At 36.8% G+C, this 11,292-nt stretch overlaps 1 protein-coding gene across 2 annotated transcripts in view; it reads left to right on the forward strand.

The window, feature by feature from the left end:
- TNPO3 (transportin 3) overlaps positions 1 to 11,292 on the forward strand; it is a 68,280-nt gene that overhangs the window by 54,600 nt on the left and 2,388 nt on the right. For both annotated transcript variants that reach the window (XM_016148669.2, XM_016148670.2), the window contains 4 exons: positions 607 to 763; positions 1,882 to 2,049; positions 5,041 to 5,153; positions 11,158 to 11,247. In XM_016148669.2, coding sequence (XP_016004155.1) covers positions 607 to 763; positions 1,882 to 2,049; positions 5,041 to 5,153; positions 11,158 to 11,218 — 499 coding nt within the window. In that variant the 3' untranslated portion in view covers positions 11,219 to 11,247. The remainder of the gene's footprint in view (positions 1 to 606; positions 764 to 1,881; positions 2,050 to 5,040; positions 5,154 to 11,157; positions 11,248 to 11,292) is intronic.

The following is an 11,292-nucleotide window of genomic DNA, read 5'->3' on the forward strand; positions in this document are numbered from 1 at the left end:
CCTCCCTCCTTCCTTCCTTCCTTCCTTCCTTCCTTTCTTTCCTTCCTTCCTACCTGCCCGCCCTCCTTCCTTCCTTCCTTCCTTCCTTCCTTCCTTCCTTCCTTCCTTCCTTCCTTCCTTCCTTCCTTCGTTTATTTATTTGTTTAATTTTTAAATTATTGGAAGTTAAAAGATCTAAGAAGCCTGTGGAAAACTGAGTAGAGAGTATAGAGTTTCCATATATCTCCTGTTTCTCCCACCCCAGTCCTTCCTTACTATCAGCATCCTTCACTGGAGTGGTTTATTCGTTAGAATTGACGAACCTACATGGACACATCATTATCACCCAAAGTCTGTGGTTTACATTAGTGTTTACCCACAGAAGGCACATTGGTGTTGTGCCTTCTGTGGGTTTGGACAAATGTATGACATGTATCCACCATTATAGTATCATACAGAATAGTTTTACTACCCTAAAAATCCCTTGTGCTCCACCGATTCATCCCTTCCTCCCCAACAACCCTAAACCCTAGCAACTGTGATCTTTTTACTGTCTCCACAGTTTTGCCTTTTACCCTGGCTACTTTTATAACTGTCATTTATACGTAGCCTGTTTTTTCACACCAGGTTTATTCAGCGCAGCCCTGTTACCTTGCTGAGGAGCCAGGTGGTCATCCCTATCTTACAGTGGGCCATTGCCTCTACTACCCTGGACCACCGTGATGCCAATTGTAGCGTCATGCGGTTCCTACGAGACCTCATCCATACAGGGGTAGCCAATGATGTGAGTATAAACATTGTGCCTTTTCTACTTTTCAGGTCACTATCTTCTCATATTTCTTCTTCTTTTCCTGCACTGGTTGGCATGTAGTATAGTAGATCATTCACTAACAAAAACATCATCTGTTAGATTTAAGACAACCTATACTAAATGCAATAAGTTGTATAAAACAGTCTAAAATTATCTCTGTTACCAAGCCATTTGTTGTCTAGTTGAAGGGATTAAGACAACAAGAAGGCAGTGTTTGATTGTCAGATGAGTTGATAAGTCATGATTGCTATGAGATCAGAGAGAGGAAAAAGCTCTTTGGAAAGAAGTGGGTTGAGATAACTTTGTGGCAGAGGAGGGACCTCAGTGGCACCATAAACTATATGTAGAATTTGGATGGATTGGAGTGGAAAGGATAGTCTGACTGGGTATAAATCATGAGCAAAGAAAGTCAGGATAGCACTAAGTGTTTTAGTAGATAATTAAGAGACCTGTTTGGCTGGAGTACTAAAGTGGTTCACAAAATTTTCAAAGGTAGATTTGGCTAGATAAGGAGCAGAATTGAGGATGAGGGAGAACAGTGAACAAGTAAGCAAGTATGTGACTAGGCTTAATTATTATTAAGAAGTTTGGCAATAAAAGGAGAGAGAAATAAAAATAGCTAGAATAAAAAAGTAAAATTATTTTTTTCAATATGTTAGAAATATGTGTGTATTCAAAGACTATAAAAAGGAAAAAAATAAGATGTATTCGATACCTGATACAAGTCTTCGATTCTTATTTCAGTTGGTTTTTAAAAAGGAAAAAGGGGTACTTTGTTATTTTTTCACAGAAAGAAATGATTAGGGAAATTGCTACCCTTCATCTTTAACCACTGTTTGTCTTCTGCCTTCTATGCACGAAGAATCTAAAGGTTAACATCATCTCAGCTGAAACCCGTGCCCATTTCCTTGATACTAAACTCTTAACATTTTTTCCTAATGACAAGACATTTAGTGGATTTTGTGAATCCAAATGTTTTATAATATACTTTCTTATCCAGGAAAGAGATATTGCAAGGCTAAAGGAGAAAGAGTACTTGGTCTTTGGAAAGTTAAAATTAAAACTCACCCAGGGCTCCTGTTTTCTTACAGCATGAAGAAGATTTTGAGTTACGGAAAGAACTGATTGGACAGGTGATGAACCAGCTTGGACAGCAGCTTGTAAGCCAGCTGCTCCACACATGCTGCTTTTGTCTGCCCCCCTATACCCTACCAGATGTGGCCGAAGTGCTGTGGGAAATCATGCAGGTTGACAGACCGGTAAGGTTATTTTCGTAAGGAATCCATTCTCCTAGTCCTCAATTTTGGTTCATTGACACCGACAATAACTTTGAAACTAGCCCTATTGTACGTTGTAGAACCCAATTTAGGCATATTGCTAGGTTTAATTGTTAGATGAAGGGGCCTTTAGAGGGACAGTAATTTATCATTGGGTTCTCGAAAGTGTATTCGTATCACTGTCGTAGGGTGTATTTATTATCAGAAATGAATACTAAGCATTGAAATTAGCTGGTAGCTGGCTAGTGAGAAATTTGTTCACTTGTGGGACATGCCCGCATTATTAATTATATAGTGTTAACAGATTATTCAGGAAGTGTTCACTTCAGGCTCCTTACATAGCACTGTATGATTCCCTAGCCAGAGCATTTGGAGGCATATAGGTATAAAACTAGCCCTCGATACGTAGTTGGATTTGTTTCCCCTTTGGATTTATTTGCTTTTTGTTTCAGTTCTTAAACCAGGTTTTTCTGGTTCTTTATCACCTGAGCATGGAAATTTTTTTAGGCTATCCAATAATCTCCAAGTAGTTTCAGTCCTGGGCCATGTGATCATAAATCAGGTTATGTGTACTACATGAAAGTTTTGAGCATAGCAGTAAAGTATACCATAGCCTATAACTTATTTTTAAAATCAGATTTGCTGTTTTTAATATTAATATAAAGCAGTTCAGAAAAGTACACAGTTGGATCTAGTTAAAAGTGAGCTGTCTTCCAGAACAGAAAAGTCCAGGTACATAAGTAACTTACAACTTTTAAGTCCATGTATATCCTAATGGGTGCTGTCTCCTACTTTATATCCTCAATGGCAGTTCTTAGCCTCAATTTCAGCAGTTTCACAAAATGGAGTGCACTTTTACTGCTGGACTCTGATATGACTGAACCAGAAGTTCTGCCTAGTCTTGGATTTGTGTGTTCATCTCCAAAATGCTGTTGTGACTGGTGTATATTGTCTTAGTCAGCATATGTTTTACTTGATCTTTGGCTCATCAGAAAAAAAAACAGTCACATGTAAGGGCATTTTAATAGGTTTCTAACATTTTCTTTGGGTTTATACTTTAGGAACAGCCACGTGAAATTTAATCTTACACATCAAACTCTGAGGCTCCTGTGTTACTTTGGTTTTATCAAATAGCTCTGCAGATCTTCCATATAAGTTCAAGTACTTCAGGAATGAATAGTACCAATAGTTTCCATTGCTAGTTGTTCAATATATATATATTCTCTTTCAGTATAATACAGCAATATTTTTGTGCTTTCCTGAAATTCCTCTGCGAGCCACAGAGATCGATAAGTTCAACCCCCAAAGTCCTTGACATGAAAATTAAAATTTCTATACTTTTTCACTTTTTTACAAATATATTTGGTTCCTAGGTAATAAAAGACATATAAATTTAATTTAAAAAAACATTCTCGATTTGTAAACATAGTTATGTGCTAATGAACAAGAAAATGAAAATAGCCAATTTGGGCAGGAATAGAAACCAGGTAGCCATGTGTTCTTAAGAGTTTATTATGTACCCACAACTTACCAAGTAATTTAAAGTGATTGTTTTCTATAAAATCGACTACAACTGAGTTTTTCTAAAGGAACTCATAAATTTGGGTTGTCTGTACCCTACAAACCAATTGATATTGTAATTAAGGATTTAAGTCTAAAGAAAATTTACATTCTTGAGCACTTTATCTTAATTGCACCATTTTCAAAGTTCAACACAAATTTTTCAGTAGAAAATAACATACCAACTTTGTCTCTTCACTCGAATGAACTATTAAAATTAAAGCCCTTTATTCTGTTTCCTCCTTTCTTTGTTATATACCCATCTGTAACAAATTTATTCAGTATTTTCAACCAAATTTCTCAGATTTATTTACTGGAGAATGATAAGACCCATTATATGCTAGCTAATTAGTTTTTTGCTTTTTAGTTTATTGTTTTTGTTTGGGGGGATACTATAGTTAAAAATCATGCTTGGTTTTTGGATGGTAAAACGTTGTCAGTTAAGAGTTCTTCCTGAATCTTTTATACCTTGTTTTTGTCTGAGTTGTTGTCTCCTTTGGGGGCAGCATTTGGAGAATTATGCAGTACTTTTAAAAAGCATTTATAGTGGAATATTTACTTTTGCTCTGGTCTATTATGATCATAAGTTAACATAATGGGAAAATATATAATGTAAAAAAAAATAGCTAAAAATTATGACCAAACTGTACTATACTACTTAAGAAAGGTGTGAAGAAAAATTAGAGCTGACTTAAAGAACAATTTAGCTAAAAATAAGAACCCAGAGGAAGTCTCTAGAATTTTAATTTTTAGTTTGAAGAGGAAGGAAGTAATGGAGAGAGGGGTGAGGACAAGCAATTTTTGTGCATATGAAAGATATAAAGAAACTATACTTGGATATAAATAAATTCTTTTAAATAGCAACAAGAGTGAGCCACAAAAATTTTCTAGCCTGACGAACGATCAGTTATCACAAAGGATCTTACCAATATGACTTCTGAGGGAGATGACCTTAAAAGCCTTAAGATTCTGAATTTATATTACATACATACTTTTTGACATGTTTACATACTCAACTTTCTGCTCTTTCTAGTAACTGACCTTTGTTTGGGGTTGCCTTTGATCTTTACACTCAAGAGTTTTCTGGCTGCTGTTTAATTTTAGAATATTACATAAGTTTAATGACAGGTACAGAACAATAGCACCATCCGGAAGAGTCTTCCCTTCCAAGGTAGAAGGGCTCTGTCTGAAATGATGCCTGCTGCCCCTTTGAAGGGAAGTCTAGGCACGCCTTTATAAATTATTCCAACCCCCAGAGGGTTTGAAAGTCTAAAGATAGTACTTTTATTAATTCCTTTCCTTGGTTTCAGGTCTGGGGGAACTAATGCTACTAAGGAAAACCTGTGGGGTTTTGTTGCTACCTGTAGAATAATTCTTGCCTCCTTTTAAAACTGTCATTTCTTCTCGGTACAGACCTTTTGTCGATGGTTAGAGAATTCCTTGAAAGGTTTGCCAAAGGAGACAACTGTTGGAGCTGTCACAGTGACACACAAACAATTAACGGATTTCCACAAACAGGTCACTAGGTGAGTGATGCTGGTGTGGGTTCTTTTCGTTTTGTTTGGTTTTGTTTTTTAAAGAATGTTAACAGCCACTGGGGTATGTAGAAACAATATATCTTTGTTTCTTATACCATCTTAGTTATAGGTCTGCCCAGGAGTATATTTGTATGTTCATATTTTAGTATCCATGTAGCCTTGACTTGCACAAATTAGCATTGGAAACCAATCTCGGGGAAAATACCACAGTACAGTATATGTGCTTGTAATTTTTTTGTACATATGTATTAATTGGTATAAGATCTTAATGGGTAAGTGGAAGCATTATTTCTTCCAAAAGAAAGATGAACTGTATAGCCCATTACTCTGTAGGAGATCGGTCTTTTCCTTTTTGAAGTCCTTCTCAGTTCTCATCCATATTCAGAGGTCAAGAATGCCGGTGCCTACATAGGGGAAGCATTGGTTGTAAAACATTATAGAGTGATATAAACTGCAAGAAATTGGAGAATTTTCACCATGCATAAAGATACTCAAATTCACATTTCATGCAGACTAAACAAAGCACCTCTCTGGGATGCATTAGGCCCATAAGCCACTTCTTTACAGCTTTATTAAAATTTTAAGTGTATATAAGTATTTTTTTACTGTGAACATAATAAACATTTTAAATAATAGCTACATAAGTCTTCTTAATTACTATTTTATACAGGTGCTGCTTGATTTCCTTACAGAATGCCTCTATTAATAGGCATTTGTTTTCTATTTTGGTTTGTTTGTTTTTATTTGTTTCATTTTTTCAGTATTACAGATAATATAGAAAGTCTAGCCTTTTCCTTTTGACTGTTTTCCTCAAAATCACTAAATCAAAGGTTATGAACTTTGATAATATTAATGACAGCCATTTAAATTGGATTTTGTAACTTTGTGTTACCTTGCCTGATATTCCTTTTTCTATCTACAGTCTTAAAAATTTGGACTGAATTTTGGGCAATGGCTTATATTCATACCGTTTGAATGACTTATAGGTCCAAGAATGAGTGTTGCAATGAAGTTGGTAATAGTGAGGGAAAAAAACCTGGAAATATTCTGATTGCCCATCAAAAGAGGATAGTTAAATAATTAACAGTATATACTAGTAAGTAACACTAAAAAAGAAGTAAAAAATGCACGATACAGAAAAACATAAGATATATTATAAAGGGCAAAAGTAACAGTATTGTATGACCCAACTGATACTAAAGTGTTTTTAATTTTGATAAAATACAAATTTATCATCTTAGCCATTTTAAGTGTGCTGTTCAATAGTGTTAAGTACAATTCACATTGTTGTGAATCTCCAGAATTTTTCATCTTGCAAAACTGAAAGTATATACCCATTAAACAATAACATCCCATTCCCTCCTCCCGCCTGCCCCTGGCAACCATCATTCTGCTTTCTATTTTTATGAATTTGACTACTCTCAGTACTTCATATAAGTGAAATCATACAGTATTTATTTGTTCTTTTTTGGCTCACTTAGCATAATGTCCTCAAGGTTCATCTGTGTTGTAGCATGTGTTAATTTCCTTCCTTCTTAATGCTACATAAAATTTCATTGTGCGTATATACTACATTTTATTTATCCATTCATGGACATTTGGGTTGCTTCCATGTCTTGGCTATTTTGAATAATGCTGCAGTGTACACTTATCTCTTTAAGACCCTGTTTTCAGTTCTTTTAGATAGATACCTGGAAGTGGAATTGCTGGATTATGTGGCAATTCTATGTTTAATTATTTGAGGAACCTCCAAACTCCTTTCTATAGTGGCTGTACCAGTTCATATTCCTATCAGTAGTACAAAAGGTTCTCATTTCTCCATATCTATTTTTACTTTTGTTGCCTGTGCTTTTGGTGTCATATCCAAGAAAACCTTACCATATCTAATGTCATGAAACTTTTTCCATGTTTTCTTCTAAGAGTTTTATAGTTTTAGGTCTCACATTTAGGTCTTCGGTCCATTTTGAGTTAGGGTTTGTATATGATATATGTTAAGGGTCCAACTTCATTCTTTTGCATGTGAATATCCAGGTTTCCCAGCATTGCCATTTTATGTATTGAATGACATCTTTATTGAAAATCATTTGACCATGTATGTGAGGGTTTAATTTCCGGGCTCTGTTCTATTCCATTGGTCCCATCTGTCTGTCTGTCTGTCTTTTTGCCAGTGCCATATCATGTTGATTACTATGGCTTTGTAATAAGTTTTGAATTTGGGCAATATGAGACCTTCAGCATTGTTCTTTTTCAAGATTATTTTGGCTGTTCAAGGTCCCTTGAGTTTCCATATGAATTTTAGGAGATTTTTCTATTTCTACAAAAAAAAAAAGAAAGAAATTAGTTGGGATTTTTAATAGGGATTGCATTGAATCCGTAGATCACTTTGGATAGTATTAACATAACAATATTGAGTCTTCCAACTATTGAACACAAATTGTTTATCCATTTATTGGTGACTTCAATTTATTGCAGCAACATTTTGTAGTTTAAACATTTTATTCTTTTTGATGCTATTGTAAATGAACCAACATGCACTTTTAAAAGCTGTTTTATTATAAATTTTATATCTGTACAGGCTACTTTTCTGGGAAGATCAGGATGAGAGGGGAGGGAGACTTTCCCTTTTCTCAGCCTCCATACTGTTTGCATTTCTTTCATGAGCATGTGGTATACTTTTATAATTAAAACCAGACCAAGTTTTTAAAAGGGAGAGAGAATAAATTTTAGATAGTGGTGTAAGAGCTAATCTTTTCTCAGAATTGATTTCTTAATGTCACTTTATAAATTAGTTTACTTTCTCACCTCCCAGATTATTTATAATAATTTCGTTAAAGTTAAAATACGAAACCTTTTGAGTGCTATCTTATAGCTCACTAAGTTGCTTAATTTCATACCCCAGAAGGAATTGACTTTTGGCCATAGATCAAGTGACGTGCATGACTGGAAAACAGCATGTGACTGCCTGCCTTCATGACACATTTTTCCAGAAGAGGGGATTTCCCCTCTACTAGGTAGGCATATATTGGCTGGGATGACCTTACAAAATTATTTTATTTCTTTATGTTATGAATCCTCCCAGTATAAGTAGTATTCCATCTACAAGCTGTCTCAGGGAGGAAAAAATTAACAGTTGTTTCTCCCTGCTTTTGCTCTTTCCCATCTAGTGTTGATCAGTCAGAGGGCAGAGTTCTATTGGCTCTGATTTCCTGAACAAATGGGAGCCTGCAGAGAACCCGCAAAGTACTGGGCTTAGAGTCAAGGATGCTAGTTGGAATGTTCCCACTTACTTCAGCTTATTCATCTGTAGGATAGGGTTAGTAATTCCTATCTCAGATGGTTATTTTCAGTTACTAAGTAGAAATCTAAAGATCTGGCACGTAGTAGGTAATCAGTGAATGTTAACTTTCTCTTTGGAAAGGAACCTGCCAGAATGTCATACTTGCAAAACTAGATGGAGCTTGTCTCTTGCCAGCTCTAAGGCAACCACCCACACATTCCCCACCAAGCCCATATTTCCTCATCTGGGCTAATATACATGACAGAACAATAGAGTAAGTCTGAAATAAAAGTATGGACAGTCTCTAAGTTAAGTAAAATCTTGGGGCAGAGGAGAGGAACCCAAATAATGCAATGCTTCGAAGAAAAATATCAGTGATCTTTGTCCTGTGGTACGGGAAAATAAGGTGCACTACCAACCTGGCCTACTTGATCTTTTATTGCTAAACAAGTTTTGCAGCTCCTTATAGTAAGCTATGCTATAATGGTGGGAAATGAACAGAAGTAAGAATAGTGTTAGGTGCTAGAGGAAGGGTTCGAGGTTGCTCACCTCCCCTTAATAATTCTCTCTCTTTAGTGTGTGTGTTGCCCTTGAACCTTCTACTCCACGAATGACTCAGTCTCCCTTTTGGTTTTAAGGTCCTATAACTCCTGCCTCAACATGCTGCTTTGTTTGCCATCCTAGCAGGGAGGGTGAACTGGTTCAGTTTCATTTCAGCAAGTCCAAGCCTGTTTTTCAAATGATGCTAGTAATTAATTCCTTAGTGTTTTTAGTTGGTCAACTTGTAGAAAGCTGGGAATTTTCATTCAGAAATACCATTTTTGCTTTCCAGACACCACTAATTATGACTAGAAGAAATTGTGCCATCATTTTCCATTTCTCTGTCCTGGTGTTTATTCTGACTCTTATCAAAGTGTGAGGAATGGATTGGGATTATGAGAATAAAGGCCAGAAAATACAGCCTAGAAAAATAGTGACAGCTTTAAATGAATAGAGATAGAAAAAGGATTAAAGCAGAAAGCAGAAAATACTTCTAGATTTTAGGAGTTTTGTGTTTTGTTTTTATTCACTTCTTTGGGTTTAATCACCAGGGACACTTAAGTTCAACATTTGGCTGAAGCTCTTGACACTAAAGCAGTTGCTGACAGGAGCTGAGTTGATTTGGGGATATTGTGGCCTGTCCCTCATTTCATCTAGTTCTCCTGCACTTGCATTTGGTTTCAATACTTTTTCTCATGTGTCACAAAAGAACCTATGGATGGAGTGATCATTTCCCTTCCAGATTAAACCACGATCTCTGGTGGAAGGATAGAATTTAAAACATGCAAGGCATTAGGATAGCAAAAGAATCTTGATTCCCCAGCCCTGTCCCAAGGTTAACTGTATCCTACCATCCTCATCCCTTAAAACACCACACAGTGGCTTCTCTCGGGTTCCGTATCTTCCTCCTCCATGACATTGGGAGCAGGAATGATAAGGGCTCACCCACCCTGGCTATGTCCTTAACAGTCATTATCGATTTGGAGATACACTGAGAAATGTAGTACCTTTACTGAAGCATGTTAAATTCATGAAGAGCAAATGGCAGGATTCAAGACCTTCATTTTCATGACATTTTTCAGAAGAGCAACTAAAAGAAAGTGTTTAGGATATTCTGTTGAATCAAATCCTGGAGTCTTAATCAAGGTTCTTAATGATGTTTCAGACTTATAGTAGGTAGGGAAATCCAGATGTGGGCACTTACGGGGGTAGCTCTCATTTCTCCTTTTCTGTTGGATCACTGTTAGCACTTCCCTCCGCTGATGTTTAATCATTATGAGGAGAGAGAGCTTTCTTACACTGAATTCTACCTAGGCTGCAGGCTGTAGTCCCTAAGTTTTTCCGAACCAGAGATGGTCACAGAAGGGTGAGCATCTTAGGAAGAGCTTTCTTTTCCACTGTGTGGACAAAGGAAGCTTTCGGAAGAAACAGGGTCAGATGAATATTGGGCTATTTATTCTGCCTAGGCATCTCAGTGCTTGCCTGAGGACTAAGTTCTGCTTCCTCCTCCTCCCTTTCTACAGGCCTTAACCCTTTCCTCTCTCCTCTACCTCCTCCTCCCACAGGAGGAAACCCTGAGCAGCCTGTTCAACTAGAAAATCGATGACTGATAGAGGCTTAGTTGCTGGACTGGGCTTTGTAAACAAAATCTGCCTTTGGAAGAGAATGAGGAAACCAGGGTACCTAAGTTAGCTCAGCTCATAGAATTAAAATAATCAGCCTTAGGTGAATATGCTTACTTTTTTTACTTTGGTGTTTCTGGCTTACTTGTTTTTATGTCAAAGATTTTAACCAGGTGGTGGTGGTGGTGGTGTAGCAGCAACCTACATGTGTTGAATACTATTTTGTTCACTGCTCTATTATCCTAAGCATTTTGCATATATGACCTGATTGAATGCTCAGAACATTATGAGGTGGATAATAGATGAGGGAACTGAGGCAGATTGGTAACTTGCCCAAGGACACAGTGGAGCCAAGATTCAAACGTAGGCAGTTTTTCTATAAGCCCATTTTTTAAGGACCGCACGGCTGGCTTATAATTATTCTCATATCCTATAGTTAATATTTACCCTTGAGTTATGGAAAAATTGGAAGCAGAGTCATATGTTGCTGTTGTTTTTCAGCGTATTGCATCTCTCTCATCAGTCAGGGACCAACCTCCCTTTTCTTTTCTAGTGCTGAGGAATGTAAACAAGTTTGCTGGGCCTTGCGAGACTTCACCAGGTTGTTTCGATAGCTCACTCCTGCACTGTGCCTGTCACCCAGGTGAGTGGTATGTCGTTCCCAGCTTTCCCCTGGCTGCCAGGAGTG

Source organism: Rousettus aegyptiacus, unplaced genomic scaffold, assembly GCF_014176215.1.
Source record: "Rousettus aegyptiacus isolate mRouAeg1 unplaced genomic scaffold, mRouAeg1.p scaffold_m13_p_13, whole genome shotgun sequence".
Lineage (NCBI taxonomy): Eukaryota > Metazoa > Chordata > Mammalia > Chiroptera > Pteropodidae > Rousettus > Rousettus aegyptiacus.